The sequence below is a fragment of the Chiloscyllium punctatum genome, chromosome 1 (genome assembly GCF_047496795.1).
Source record: "Chiloscyllium punctatum isolate Juve2018m chromosome 1, sChiPun1.3, whole genome shotgun sequence".
Lineage (NCBI taxonomy): Eukaryota > Metazoa > Chordata > Chondrichthyes > Orectolobiformes > Hemiscylliidae > Chiloscyllium > Chiloscyllium punctatum.
This window is the reverse complement of record NC_092739.1, coordinates 72,797,652-72,814,236: the sequence shown is the minus strand read 5'-3', so window position 1 is coordinate 72,814,236 and position 16,585 is coordinate 72,797,652. Positions and strand designations below refer to the sequence as shown.

Here is a 16,585-nt window from a genome sequence, read left to right as displayed (position 1 = left end):
GAGAATGGTGCTAACATGAGCTGATCAGGGCACCATGGGGGGGGGGGGGGGGGGGGGGGGGGTGTCATACCTAGGTAATAAGGCACATTTGGGACGATTACATGATAAACCATTCTCGCCTTGTGGAGAGCAACCATTCAGAATGTTGATAATGTGGGATTTAGGTGGTGTTTCAGGGGCTCATACAATTTGTGGATTCCCCATCATGGAATTACGTATATTGAAGGTTTGCAAATAAGTTCCCCATGGTTTTCCAGCCATAACTGATTTTGGAAATAGAAATTTTCATTGATTCCAGATGCATCACCTGATTCAAATAAGGAGCAGCTAATATATACTGGCTATTACAGCAGAGTCGAACATTATGCTAATTTAGTGACTGAACTGAGAGCAATGAATATTTCCCAAACTTTCATGTTGCTTCCTTTTGTTTATAGTCATTACAATATTACACCAATGAATTGCATCTTGTAGCTATAACTACTATGTTATTCTAGCAGTTTCTCAATACATCTGCAAAATCTGAAGGTTTCCAACTAGCTGTATGGAAATCACTCTCTTGTTCCTCCGGAATTACTAATGAGTATAATCAGCGGGAGATACCCAACAGAATTCTCCTTTTCAAAATTACATTTCACACCTTTTCAAATTAATTATGTTAAGTACTAAAATTCCACTGTCAGCAATTTCAAGACTGATAGCAAACTCCTTCTGTCTAAATGGTAAATAATCTATTACAGGATTGGAATTTTGAATGGGCATTGTCTTTTTTTTGATGGTTTAGAATTGAATGTTAATATTCAAACATTGTTTTGCTGTTTCACAACATCTCTAATCTGCCATCTGTGCAGACAGTATAAATATTTCCCTTTAGATGCACAGAACGTCATTGACATATGGAGTTAAGGTTAGAGTACAGGCGGTAAGAGAGAACTTGGTTAAGTTGAATTTTCTGCTGAAGAGTATTTAAAATAAAATTGATCAAATATCAAAACTTTCACTGAAATCTGCTGAAGTCAACAAGACATTGAGAAAGGGCTGATTATTAAGACATTATACTCAATGTCCTTTGGTTTAACAAAAAGATACCAGAGAAATGCTGGGGTAATTTATCTGCACCCAGCACTGTAATTACTATTATTCATGCTGATATTGCAGCCTAAGTGGCCTTGCTGCATAAAAAAGAAGGTAGCATTGACAAGAAATTGTGTTTAGCTCGAGATGTTATCTTAGAAAAAGGTACGTTTATTAATGCTAGGCAAAAAGAAGAGAATTGGCAACAGGGGGGTGCAGATCCGATCCAGTCTCAGCTGTTTGTAGGTTCTCTCCGAAGCAAGGCCAAGGCAAGCTTGGCATCTCTCGAGCCGTCCTCTGAAGAAGCATACTACCTGCTTGACAAGAGGTGGCTCTCATTATATATGGCAGAATTATGAGCAGCTTCCGGAAGCCTATCCAGGGAAGTCTGATGAGCATTGCAGTCATTGAAGTCGATTGACAAACAGCTTTGCCTCAGCTTGTAGCAGCTTGGTGTATGTTGAACCATGAATAAACAGTTAATTCCAAGCTGCATATGCTTGTCAGCACTGTCAGTCCATTGCAAGCTGATTGCAAGGCACAAACTCATTTGCTCACAAGCTACAATGTAGGGTGGTATTTCATCTATCACTTGCCTGATACTTTCCAAAATTTCAACGTGTCAGAACAAGTTTCCTGCTTGCAAAATGAAATAGAAGGTAGCAATTCAAAGTTTATCTTTATATCAGTCAGTCAAAAGGAGCAGTCATTTTTGGACTAGGTAGCACTTGATAGCATAAGGGAAATGGCCTGTATTGTCTAACTGGAGGAGTTCTCAAAGAATAAGTCTGTAACATAATTAATATTTTATTTCATTTGTTTCCTCAAATCATTGGTTTTGTATAAGGTAATAATTCTGAAGTAATTAATTTTGAAGCTGTATTGAGAGCCACCCAATCTGATGTTACACAGTTTTGCATAGAGAAGAGTCATCCAACATAAGTTTCCAATGGAAATACATCTCTCACTTCTGGCTGATCCCTTACATATTGTCTTCGTAATTATATCTGACAAGACAAAGTAACTGCATTTAAATATAGCTGGTGTCTTACATTATATCTTGTGACGTAAGAAAAGTGCCTCTTCTCATTTAAAATGCAACAGAAGTTTACCCTCTTTGATTCAACACAGAAAAGAGGATTTGGGGCAGTACTACCCAAACCGCAACCACCACCAGGATTGTAACACAACACACAACATCTGGTTAGCTCTCTACGTTACAACAAACACCATGAACTGCCTTGTTAGCTTTATTTCAGCCACCAGTCCCGATTGTGTACTGCTGTTCCTATTCCATCCTTCTCAACAAATCTGAAAGTTGGTGACATTGTATCGAGCTGCACTCTGTGATAATACATTAACTTTTTATTTCTAAGTGAATAGTTTGATTACAGTGAATTAACAACTAGCTTTAAATCTTGCTCTTTTTTCACACTCATAAGCAGTGATAAAATGGGAACCCTTCACTATCAAACATGTTTTCACTTCGCAAATTAAAGCTAAGTAAAGCATTTACTGTCTTCAACAACCAATAATACAGATGCACCATTCGGGAGAATAAGACAATCACAGTCATACAGTATGCAAACAGACTCTTTGGCTCAACTTGTCCATGCTTACCCAGTTTCCTAAACTGAACTAGTCTCATTTGCCAGTGTTTGGCTCATGTCCCCTTATACCTGTCCAAATGTCTTCTAAGTATTGTAATTGTACATCCCACCACGCTTCCCCTGGCAACTTGTTCTATGTATGCACCACGCTCTGTGTGAGTGTGCGCTGGGTGAAGCACAGCACAAATGAATATAAGTATCTGGTGAAATTAAGATGAACTTCAATATGCCACTGGGTAGCCAGCATATATCTTTACTTGAGTGCAGAGCCCTGGAACTGGGAGCTCAATGGCTATTCAATACATGAGCCACTAACCACATGTAGCTCACCTAGATGTGGATGATTCTAATCAGTAAAGAGTAAATAGGTCAGAGACACCGTCCTTCAGGAGGTGATTTCTGTCTCCTATTTGCACAGCATATTGATATAAATTTTATGTTTTTTTGGGTTTATTAGTAAAATGATAAGATGAAAGACTGTGCTGATGTTTTTGATAATTGGGAATAATTTATTTTCATGGTAACTAATTGGTGGTCGATTATTAGTTAAGTGTACATGTGAAGTACATCTACTAGGTGAGTTGTATTGAGACGTTTTCTGGTTTGTGACTAGTCAACAAAATCTATTGAACTCATTACAATTTTCTCCATTTAGATACCTGAAGCTCTTATTCCCCCTATAAAATTGCAAATTTAGCGTGCTTTTAGTGTTAAAGAGAGTATTTTATTGTTTTAAGCAAAATTTGTAAAGTTAAAAGTGCCAAATATAAATACTAAGACAGGGATAATATCTAATGATTTTTAAAAACCCTATTGTTACCTTACTTAACCATCCAACTGCAATTTCAAAGTTTTTTTTTAATATTCAAACTGTAATTATAAATAAGAATAAATGAAATTTTGATTGTAAAGCTACTTAACACAAAATTATTCATAGCATACTATTACAGCAAAAACAAGATTTGATAAACACATTTTTGGTCTGCTGGAAATAGTACAAAAAAAGCATTATAAATAGATGTTGTTATCTTTCTGCTATGGTTCCAACCTGAAATATGATACATTTCCAGTGAGGCCAACTATGATTGAAAGTGATGTCTACGTGAACAGCATTGGACCAGTTGATGCGATCAATATGGTAAGTCAATCATTCTGTATGGGATATATGTTTTTCATTGTGTATCAGTTTCACTTTTGCATTTACTTTATTGCTTAATTGTCAGTATTCCAGATGGTGTTTGTAGACATGATTTTTCTCAATTCATGCTATTGCGACTTCGCTGTATCAGTGAATAAGAAGAAAGTTGTTGAAACTTCCCTTTGTACTTTGCACTTTAAGATCAATGTTTGTTTTTTCAGAAATGCCAAGTACAAAGTATTTTATTTTTCAACAAAACTTGAGTCAACAATTTCTGCGTACCTTTTCCATAGAGGCTTGAGAGAACAGATCAACATCCCTCCTGCAATGTTTATTTGCCATCTTGAAATGCAGATACTGATATTTCAGTGCTCAATTGATATAGGTCCTAAAATTCCTTAGGTACTGCCTTGAACTCCTTGGAGGAATGCTATCACAGTTCCAAGGAATTCATTCTTCTATTTCCCCCTTCATTTATCTAAACGTCGCTAAACAAATAACTATACATGTTCAGAATTCAAGTGAAGACGAGTATGGTCCTTTACCTGGTTTGGGTCTGTTCCATGTATTTAATTCCTGAACAGGTTAGTACTGCTGATTCCTTGAGATGGCTATGCCTTTAAGTGCCACAAACAGGCCCTAAGGCTTGCTCGATCTGCATACTTCTTTTTTGTGCTACAAATATTCTCTCTCCCCAAAAGTGGATTTGATGCTTCAAACTGTAGGTGAATGCCTAGTTCAAAGGTCCTTCTCCAGTTTCCACAGAACAGCTGACATCTAGTTCTTTGTTGTGCTGTGAGTCTCTTGGTAGACATCTGTCCAATCACTGATACCTCAGTTGGAAAGAGCAAGTAATCTCATATTGATAATGCATTGTTTGAAATGTAGAAATCAAATTCAAGTCAGAATTGTAGTGATTATCAGAAATGCTTCTCCTTATTTTCCACTATATCACCTTGTAGGGTAATTTCATTTCCGATAATGATCATTGATTAAAATTTCAACCATTTTGAATTGCCCAGGATAGTTTTAGCATTTGAACTTCGTCACTATTTCTTGCTTTGAGAGGTTTGACCATCAGATTCTTCAAACCTTAATCTTAAATTCACATTGCATAATTGCTCTTCTCTGCTGGAAATGGCATGCCAATCAAAGAACAAAGAAACTTGACAGCCCAGGAACAGGCCCTTTAGCCCTCCAAGCCTGAGCCGATCCAAATCTACTGTCTAAACTTGTCGCCCAATTCCTAAGCATCTGTATCCCTCTGCAACTCACCTGCTCATGCATCTGCCCAGATGCATCTTAAATGAATCTACCATGCCTGCCTCTACTACCTCTGCTGGCAACATGTTTCAGGGCCTACCACCCTCTGTGTAAAGTACTTGCCGCGTGTATCCCCCTTAAACCTTTCATCTCTCAGCTTGAAAGCGTGACTGTTCATTTTGAATCCTTCACCCTGGGAAAAAGCTTATCTCTATCTACCCTGTCTATACTCTTCTGATTTTGTAGACCTCAATCAAGTCCCCTCCTCAATCTCCTTTTTTCTTAGGAAAACAAAACTAACCTACTCAAACTCTCTTCATAGCTAGCACCTTCCATACCAGACAACATCCTTGTGAACCTTCTCTGCACCCTCTCCAAAGCGTCCACATCCTTTTGGTAATGTGGCGACCAGAACTGTACACAATATTCTAAATGCAGCCGAACCAACGCTGGGTACAATTTTAACATGACCTGCCAGCTCTTATACTCAATATCCTGTCTGACGAAGGAAAGCATACCATATATCGTCTTGACCACTCTCGCCACCTGTGCAGCAACCTTCAGGGTACAATGGACCTGAACTCCCAGATCTCTCTGCCCATCAACTTTTCCCAAGGCTCTTCCATTTACAGAAGAATCATAGGGAGTGATATATAATCTTTATTCCTTACATGCAGGAAAGTATTTTATGCATGTCCCCTTCCATTTTACTAATCATATCAACAATGTTGCTCACTAGGTCCTACATTCATGATTGTTGACATTTTAACCAAAGTATAATTATTCATTTCTGGAGGTAGAAAACTCTAATTTTTATCTGGTCTTATCACAGTACAGATGAAATTTGGTCTGCAGATTTAAAAAAAAGATGTCAGTTACAGGTTGTTCTGCTATAACATGCATTTCATCAACTTGACTTCGCTATAACACGTTTGATAAATGGATACAGTTTCTAAAGCACAAACTGTGTGTTGGCTGTAGCGTGATTTTATCGGTAGTATTTGAGGTGTTATTTGTATACTGCGATTCTTGTACAGCGTGGGGTCACACAGGAACACAACTATTGCACTATTAGAAGAAAGGACTGTACCAAATTTTAGGGTTCATTGGAATTTCCCCATGTCATAGGGAATTAGATCCTCGGGAGGTGGAAACTGCAATCTCACTGTGCTGTCACTGGACGGCTGTAATATTACCACTGCAATCTTTCCAATCATTTGGGATCATTCAAAAAATCTATCCTGTATTTATTTTGGAAAAGCTACTTTATTGTCTGCTTTAATCTAATTAAGTAATCGCAAGGGTCAAGTTTAAATCGGTTCACTTGCAGAATTCTGATAGACTCTAAAATATTTTAAAGCACACCAGTTGTTTTAATGGCTCACATCTCATATCGTAAATTTCCTAATTTATTTCATTCCTTTGACCATCAATCAGAATACTGGAGTTCAGTAAAAATAAAGTGACTCTACACAAAGTTGTGAAGATATTAAACTTTGACTGCATGTGCTGACATCGTGTCCTTTACCTTTTCGAAGTTTTCTTATAGTTAAATGTGTTAATAAATGTGTGGAATTTTTTTTTTTAAACACATTCATGTGCTGGTGGTAAGTATTTAACTGTGAGAAACTTCTTCTCTCCAAATATTAAACTCTACTGCTAAATATAATTTTCTCTACCTGATTGAGTTGGAAATTGTCAGTAATTTGTTTATTTTGATGTTACCAATAAAATGGCATCCTGGAGTTAAACTGGTGGTTTAACCTCTTAACAGCCCCAAATGGCTAGAAGTATTTCTAGTGTTAATATCACTTTTGGTAATGATCAATGTTTGGTCTGAGTGGTCAAAGCATTGCCCTGAGAAATAAATGAAACTTATTTTACTGAAACAGGCACAGATTATGCATGTTCATTTCTCAAGTCAATAGACAATAGGTGCAGGAGTAGGCCATTCTGCCCTTCGAGCCTGTACCACCATTCAATATGATCATGGCTGATCATCCTCAATCAGTGTCCTGTTCCTGCCTTATCTCCATAACCCTTGATTCCACTATCCTTGAGAGCTCTTTCCAACTCTTTCTTAAACAAATCCAGAGACTGGGCCTCCACTGCCTTCTGGGGCAGAGCATTCCACACAGCCACCACTCTCTGGGTGAAGAAGTTTCTCCTCATCTCTGTCCTAAATGGTCTACCCCTTATTTTTAAGCTGTGTCCCCTGGTTCGGGACTCACCCATCAGCGGAAACATGTTTCCTGCCTCCAGAGTGTCCAATCCTTTAATGTCTTGATTACTGTAGGTCAACCTGCCTGGTTTAAAATTTTAAAACGGCCTAATAGTCAATTGTCACTCATTACTTCAACTTTCATGGCGACATCTCTGCAAATCAAAGTCCACTTGTCAAACAATCAGCATTCCTCCCATTCAGTATGAATGTTGGTTTTCCCCTTGAATTGGTATTCTTGTGAACTATCCTGATGAGTTCAAGATGAAGAAAAGCTTCAGCAAAAAGTTCCTTTTTTTTCTCAGCAATACTAATGAGCAAGATCATTTATTAATCTCATAATTCTGTTTTCTATGCTGATGCAATCCTGTCAAGTTCTACAATCTCGGTGGAGAGCAGTTACATTTTTGTTTAAAAAAAGTTGAAATTCCAATTATTTACTGAAATGAATGAAGCCATAGCATTCAACAGCTTAAAACAAAATTTTATCTTGTTATGCAAGAGCCAAACAAAACAAACAGTAAATATTATCTTGGCCAGTTTCCTATACTCTAAAACCCAGAATCAATCTGAAATAAACATGAATTAATAGGCAAATTGTGGTCACTTTTAAACTATCCAGTAAATGACAAATACACCGAAATCTGGTTTTTAATGAAGTGGCTCTATTGAAAAGGCAGGTCAATAGAATCAGCCTTAAAATCCTTCCTAACTCTGTCTTCCATAAGAAGAATTTCAGCTCCTCCCATTCTAGGTTTTAGCCTGAACCTCAGCTGACCACAGTACAACACCAACACAAGTTTCTGTGTGCTTGGTCTTCATCACAAATGGCATATTTCTGGGGAGCCTGCTCAACTCAGTCTGGATGCCATAGATCCACCAAAGTTGTCTTCAAGTAACAGAAACAGCTGAATCGAACTGTACAGTAAATGGAAAAGTCCTGCAGAAAATTGATGTACAGAGATCGGGGTGTTCAGGTCCATTGTTCCCTGAAGGTGGCAATGCAGGTCAGTAGAGTGGTCAAGAAGGCGTATAGCATACTTTCCTTCATTGGATGGGGTATTGAGTACAAGTTATATAAGACTTTGTTTCAGCCACATTTGGAATATTGCATACAGTTCTAGTCACCACATTACCAAAAGGATGTGGATGCTTTGGAGAGGGTGCAGAGGAGGTTCACCAGGATGTTGCCTGGTATGGAGGGTGCTAGATATGAGGAGTAGTTGAGTAGATTAGGATTATTTTCATTGGAAAGAAGAAGGTTGGAGGGGAACCTGATTGAGGCCTCCAAAATCATGAGAGGTGTAGACAGGCTGGACAGCAAGAGGTTTTTTTCCCAGCGTGGAGAACTCAATTACTAGGTGTCATGAGTTCTAAGTGAGAGGGGCAAAGTTTAGGGGAGATATACAATGGAAGGTTCTTCATGCAGAGCGTGGTGGGTACCTGGAATGATAGACCAGCTGTTGGGGATGGCAAAGTTATATAGTGGGTGACTCACTCATAGGTCCAATTCAGGGGAACAATAAATTGCACCACACAAACCTTAAGTTATTGACTGTTTATTTGTGAGCTCACTGGAAGAGACAAGTCAACCAACTGGTCACAAGTTACTCCGATGAGATACAGAGAGCTACATGATTATATAGGTTACAATCTTTTAATAATTAGCAAACTGTTAATTGCAGGATTAGGCAAATTTAGGTACTTTGCCCACTCACTAGCCTCAGTCACCTAGTGTCTGGACAGTGCTAGTTAGTAGCTGATAAGCAAGTGGTAGTATACAGTAGGTTATTGTAAAAGAAGAACATTCCCATGGTGAGAAAGAGTTTACTATCAGGTATCAGTACAGCTGCAAGGTCAACCACCTCACTGAGCCTGGGAAAGTCCAAGTTTAGTAAGCAGACACTAATGCGAGATTCAAGATGGTTTCCAGGCTTTTATTATGTGAAAAGATGGCTGCTTTGGATCTAACAAATCACCTACACCATTATAAAAGATGAAAGTTTTAATCTAAGATTGTTTACTGTATCACATTTCCATGACACTGGATTCCTTTGGCTATAAATTCTTTGAGTTTGATCTTAACAACCTCCACCACCACCTGATGAAGGAGCAGCACTCTGAAAGCTAGTGCTTCCAAATACATCTGTTGGACTATAACCTGGTGTTGTGTGATTTTTAACTTTGTCCACCCCAGTCCAACACCAGCACCGCCAAGTTGTTATTAGGCATGCTGCCATCCTGCTCTAGAAATGAGAGAGCAGACTGGAAGCAGTGTGGTGTGCCACCTGAAGGAGGAATTGAATGGATGTAATCTCTGAAAAGAGATTGTATTGGTGATGAGTGTCACCATTGCCCTTAACATTTATGCTGCAGCTACCCTCCAAGCGCTTTAAGTGTCAGCAACCTCTTCATAATTCAAACCATTTAGAAACTATCTGAAACCCTGTATCATCATACAGTCAACTGTATAAACTAAGCATTGAGCTGGAATTAGCTTCCATAGCTGGGAAGATAGGTGTTTGCGAAACACCAATAAGCAGAACATTGAGTACTATCATTTCTTTGCTGGACAGAGACTGTAAAACACCTAGAAAAGCACTTGATGGTTGAGGCAATATAATTGTTAATAATAGCATACATTTGCCAACACACTATTGTTAATTTTATTCTTAGAGTCACACAGCACCGAAACAGACCGTTCAGTCCAACCAGTCCATGTTGAACATAATCTCAAACTAAACTAGTCCTAGTCCCACCTGCCTGCTCCTGGCCCATATTCCACCCCCCCCCCCCCCCCCCCCTGCATCCACCACTTCCTCAGGAAGTTCATTCCACACACGAATCACACTCTATGTGTAAAACATTTGCCTCATTTCTTTTTTAAATCTCTCTCCTCTCTCCTTAAAAATGTGCCCCCTGATTTTGATAACCCCATCCTAGGGAAAAGGCAATTACCATTAACTCTGTCTATATTTATTGTTTTATAATTATTTTATAAACTTCTGTCAGTCGCATCTCAACCACCTATGCTGCAGTGGAAAAGAACCCCATCCTATTCGACTTAGACAATAGACAATAGGTGCAGGAGTAGGCCATTCTGCCCTTCGAGCCTGCACCACCATTCAATATGATCATGGCTGATCATCCTCAATCAGTATCCTGTTCCTGCCTTATCTCCATAACCCTTGATTCCACAATCCTTGAGAGCTCTATCCAACTCTTTCTTAAACGAATCCAGAGACTGGGCCTCCACTGCCCTCTGGGGCAGAGCATTGCACACAGCCATCACTCTCTGGGTGAAGAAGTTTCTCCTCATCTCTGTCCTAAGTGGTCTACCCCGTATTTTTAAGCTGTGTCCTCTGGTTCGGCACTCACCTATCAGCAGAAACATGTTTCCTGCCTCCAGAGTGTCCAATCCTTTAATAATCCTATATGTCTCAATCAGATCCCCTCTCAGTCTTCTAAACGCAAGAGTATACAAGCCCAGTCGCTCCAGTCTTTCAGCCTAAGGTAGTCCCGCCATTCCAGGAACTGACCTCGTGAACCTATGCTGCACTCCCTCAATAGCCAGAATGTCTTTCATCAAATTTGGAGACCAGAACTGCACACAGTACTCCAGGTGTGGTCTCACCAGGGCCCTGTACAGCTGCAGAAGAACCTCTTTGCTTCTATACTCAATCCCTCTTGTTATGGAGGCCAGCATACTATTAGCCTTCTTCACTACCTGCTGTACCTGCATGCTTACCTTCATTGACTGGTGTACAAGAACACCCAGATCTCTTTGTACTGCCCCTTTAGCTAAATTGATTCCATTTAGGTAGTAATCCGCCTTCCTGTTCTTGCCAAAGTGGATAATCATACATTTATCCACATTAAACTGCATCTGCCATGCATCTGACCACTCACCTAACCTGTCCAGGTCACCCTGTAATCTCCTAACATCCTCCTCACATTTCACCCTGTCACCCAGCTTAGTATCATCAGCAAATTTGCTAATGTTATTACTAATACCATCTTCTATATCATTAATATATATTGTAAAAAGCTGCAGTCCCAGCACTGATCCCTGCGGTACCTCACTGGTCACTGCCTGCCATTCTGAAATGGAGCCGTTTATCACTACTCTTTGCTTCCTATCAGCCAACCAACTTTCAATCCAAGTTAGTACTTTGCCCCCAATACCATGTGCCCTAACTTTGCTCACTAACCTCCTATGTGGGACTTTATCAAAAGCTTTCTGAAAGTCCAGGTACACTACATCTACTGGATCTCCCTTAACATCTTCAGAGTTATATCCTCAAAACATTCCAGAAGATTAGTCAAGCATGATTTCCCCTTCATAAATCCATGCTGACTCTGACCTATCCTGTTACTACTGTCCAGATGTGTCGTAATTTCATCCTTTATAATAGACTCCAGCATCTTTCCCACCACTGAGGTCAGACTAACTGGTCTATAATTTCCCGCTTTCTCTCTCCCATCTTTCTTAAAAAGTGGTACAACATTAGCCACCCTCCAATCCGCAGGAACTGATCCCGAATCTATCGAACTCTGGAAAATAATCACCAACGCATCCACGATTTCTCGAACCACCTCCTTCAGTAGACACTCAGGACCCGGGGACTTATCAACCTTCAGACCTAACAGTCTCTCCAACACCAATTCCTGGCAAATATAAATTCCCTTCAGTTCAGGTCCTTCAGCCACTGTTACCTCCGGGAGATTGCTTGTGTCTTCCCCAGTGAACACAGATCTGAAGTACCAATTCAATTCTTCTGCCATTTCTTTGTTCCCCATAACATATTCCCCTGTTTCTGTCTTCAAGGGTCCAATTTTAGTTTTAACCATTTTTTTGCCTTTCACATACCTAAAAAAGCTTTTACTATCTTCCTTTATATTTTTGGCCAGTTTACCTTCGTACCTCATTTTTTCTCTGTGTATTTCTTTCTTAGTAATCCTCTGTTGTTCTTTAAAAGCTTCCCGGTCCTCCGTTTTCCCACTTATCTTTGCTCTGTGAGACTTTTTCTTTTTTAACTTTATATTTCTTAACTTCCCTCGTCAGCCACGGCCACCCATGCCTCCTCCTAGGATCTTTCTTCCTTTTTGGAATGAACTGATCCTGCAACTTCTGCATTATACACAGAAATATCTGCCATTGTTCCTCCACTGTCATCCCTGCTAAGGTATTGCACCATTGAACTTTGGCCAGCTCCTCCCTCATAGCTCTATAGTTCCCTTTATTCAACAGAAATATTGTCACTTCCGATTGTACCCTCTCCCTCTCAAATTGCAGATTGAAGCTTATTGTATTATTGTCACTACTTCCCAATGGCTCCTTCACTTCGAGGTCTCTGACCAATTCTGGTTCGTTGCACAATACCAGATCCAGAATTGCCTTCTCCCTGGTTGGCTCCAGCACCAGCTGCTCTAAGAATCCATCTCTGAGGCACTCCACAAAGTCTCTTTCTTGAGGTCCAATACCATCCTGATTCTCCCAGCCTACCTGCATGTTGAAATCCCCCATAACAACTGTAGTCACATCTTTGCGACAGGCCAATTTCAGCTCCTGATTTAACTTACATCCTTCATCCAGACTACTGTTTGGGGGCCTGTTGATAACTCCCAAGAGGGTCTTTTTACCCTTAGAATTTTTCAGCTCTATCCTCACTGACACTATATCCCCTGATTCTTGGTTACCCCCGTGCAAGGGACTGAATATCATCCCTTATCAACATGGCCACCCCACCCCCTCTGCCAGTCAGTCTGTCCTTACGATAGCACGTGTAGCCTTGAATATTCATTTCCCAGGCCCTGTCCACTTGAAGCCACATCTCAGTTATCCCCACAATATTGTATCTGCCAATTTCCAAAAGAGCCTCAAGCTCATCCATCTTATTTCTAATGCTTCGTGCATTCATGTATAGTATTTTTAATTTGTTACTGCCCTCACCCTTCCCACCAACTCCTATTTCACTCAACCTTACGGCATGATCCCTTTTTGAGTTTTCTGCCTCATTGATACAGTTGTCTTTCTTGACTTCCCTTGTTCTAACTTTCCCTTCAATTTCTTTCGTAAACATCCAGTTTATCCCCTCCCCCCCGCTACTTAGTTTAAATGTAGTGTGTTGCAGTAGCAAACCTGCCTGCCAGAATGCTGGTCCCTAACCTATTAAGGCGCAAACCATCTCTCTTTTATAATTGATGCTTACCATAAAACATATCCCAGTGATCCAAGAATTTAAATCCTTGCTTCCTGCACCAGTTCCCCAGTCACACGTTCAAGTCCATTATCTCCCTGTTTCTGGCCTCACCTGCCCGAGGAACTGGAAGCAAACCAGAGATAACCACTTTGGACGTCCTGCTTTTCAGCCTTCTTCCTAGTTCTCCAAAGTCCCACTGTAGTATGCTCCTCCTCTTCTTCCCGACATCATTTGTGCCGACATGTATCACCACTTCTGGCTCTTCACCTTCGCCCTTGAGGATTTCCTGCACTCTGTCCGCGATGTCTTCCACCCTGGCACCAGGAAGGCAACACACCATCCTTAAATCCCGTCTGCTGCCACAAAAACCCTGGTCAGTTCCTTTCACTATGGAGTCCCCTATCACCACGGCTCTGTGCGATGTCCAACTCTTCCGCTCTGCCTCCACGCCAACTTTTGATTGACAGACCTGGCCGCCTTGCGGACTGGCAGTGTCATCTGTCTCTACTGTTTCCAAAAGATTCAACTTGTTCCTGACAGGTACTTCCCCCAGGGTCTCTTGCACCTGTCACCTCTCTGCCTTCCTCATTGTCTGCTGTCTTCTGGTATGGTCGGTGTAATAACCTCGCTGAAGGTCTTGTCCAGAAAGATCTCGTTCTCTCGGATGAGCCTAAGGTCCTCGAGTTCTTTCATCAGTGCTGCGATATGCTCTGTCAGTAGCTGAACGTGCACACACTTTCCACACTTATACGAGCCAGACACACCAGAGTTGTTGACCTCCCACATCATGCATGTAGCACACTGAACCAGCTGGGCAGTCATGTCTTCACCCTCACTTCACTCAACCTCCTTGTCGAAGACTCCTGAGCTAAAGCCTCACTCTTCAATCCACAGGAACTTCCTTGGACCCTCTTTTTGGGGCAAGTCTGTGGACTTTTAATTTAGGTTAGAGGAGGCCCTACTATGTAGGACCTGGGGTCTAGAATATACCCACTCAACTAACAATCACTTACCTTCCCGACCGGCTTTGCGCTCCGAATTCACTTCCGCCCAGCTCCCGCTGCTCTCTGCAAAAAAAAAGTTGCACATTTCCTCTGATTTTGGTTGGGATAACTGTGCTTTACTTTGAAAATAATGACCTATTCTAAGAAATATTAAAGTGATTTTAAAACAATATGTTTTGCTGAAATATGTGTCTCATTTGTTGTTGCTATTTTGTGCAGAAACCTGTAGGGAACCTGTTTGTTGTTGGCATTGCTTTTGTACTTTGACCCTAAATTCAACAGCAAAGAACAATAATGGGTAGCTGAGTAATTACTGGTCAGCCAAGATGGTAAAGGTAGCTATTATCTGTAAGGGTGAAAAACCTTGCTGTGCTTTGAGGGATCTCTATTGCTGAAATTTTGTGTAATTTGCTTTTAGATGCTGCATCTGCTGTAATTTCTACAAGTGATACAGAGTTTCTTTTGAAATAAGTGCCAAATGTCCGTATCTGTGCTGGTGTGCACTTAGCATGTCACTTCACCACTGATCTCTGTGACAGGATGGAAAATGAGGTTCTTTGATCCATCTCATTGCTATTTGTAAGCATTATACTAATGAGTTGAAGCGTGTCATGATTATTTTTGGAACATTGGACATCAAAGCAGCTGTTGGAAAATTCCCAAGGGGTGCCCAATTTCATGTTACAATTCAGAGATCCTTGCAATCTTCGAAGGGATGTTTGCTCACCAGGAGCATGGGTTGCTGGCAGGGCAACTATACTGTACCATCTATTTTGAGTTATGATTTGCAGTGCTTTTTCAAAGTACATTTTGTATCCTTGCTACATTTATTTGCATATCATTTAACCATTCTGCTGCTAACAAACACACTGTATAGCATGTGGAACAACAATCTATATGGCATGTTTAACAGAACAAAACTTCCAAAGCTTCACATGAGCATTATAAAATAAAATATAGCACTAAGCCACATAAGAGGAATTTAAGCAAAATGACCTAAAGCTTGGAAAAAGTGCCAGGTTTTAAGTTAAAAATCACACAACACCAGGTTATAGTCCAACAGGTTTATTTGGAAGCTTCCAATTAAACCTGTTGGACTATAACCTGATGTTGTGTGATTTTTAACTTTGTACACCCCAGTTCAACACCGGCATCTCCAAATCAGGTTTTAAGGTGTGACTTAAAGGGAGAAGGTGAGATAGAGAAGACAAGGTATTCATGAACTTAAAGCCTAGGCAACACTGACAGTGAATGAGTAAAATTGGAGTTACTCAAGAGGCCAGAATTAGATGAATACAAATATATAAAGTTGGAGGTGGATTGCAGGAATAGGGAGAGTTGAGGTCATAGATGGACTTTTAACTATGAATGAGAATATTAAAATCAAGGTGTTGTTTGACTGAGAGCCAATGCAGCTCAGTAGTGGATGTGACAGCAGAGTTTTAAATGTCCTCATGTTTAGAGAGGCATATTGTCTGTGAGAGACCAACCAGGACTGCGTTCAAATAGCAAGTCTAGAGGTCACGAATGCATGAATCAGGGTTTCAGCAGCAGATGAGCTGAGACTATGGATTATACTACAGAGGTGGAAATAGGTGCTCTTAGTGATGGCATGAATATATAACTGGTAACTCATCCTACTGTAATGGCGTATTGGTGAACAGACTGATATGCTGTCAGACAGCTGCCAGAGAGAAGGTGTAGTTGCTTGCTAAGGAATGGAGGTTTGAGTGGGGATTGAGGAATGTGGCTTTAGGATTCCCAGTATTTAATTGGAAGACATTTCTGCTGACCCAATAGCGTGTGTCAAAAAGTCAGTTTGAAATTTTAAACACTGCGTGGAAGTCAAGAGGGGTCTGGTGGTTTAGAGCTGTGTTTGTCAGCATACGATAACAAAGAAAAAGTTGTTTGCCTTCAGGTGATGTCGCTGAGAATAAGAATGGAGATGAGAAATAAGAGGAACCAAAGATAATTCACTCTGGACTCATTTCAACATGGAAGAATGAAAGGTGACCTTATTGGAACATGCAGGATCCTGAGAGGACTTGGCAGGGTAGATGTGGGAATTTTTT

General features: G+C 40.4%; 1 protein-coding gene across 3 annotated transcripts in view; it reads left to right on the top strand.

The window, feature by feature from the left end:
• gabrg1 (gamma-aminobutyric acid type A receptor subunit gamma1) overlaps positions 1-16,585 on the top strand; it is a 154,761-nt gene that overhangs the window by 73,084 nt on the left and 65,092 nt on the right. For all 3 annotated transcript variants that reach the window (XM_072568441.1, XM_072568451.1, XM_072568433.1), the window contains exon 3: positions 3,755-3,822. In XM_072568441.1, the coding sequence (XP_072424542.1) occupies positions 3,755-3,822 (68 nt within the window). The remainder of the gene's footprint in view (positions 1-3,754; positions 3,823-16,585) is intronic.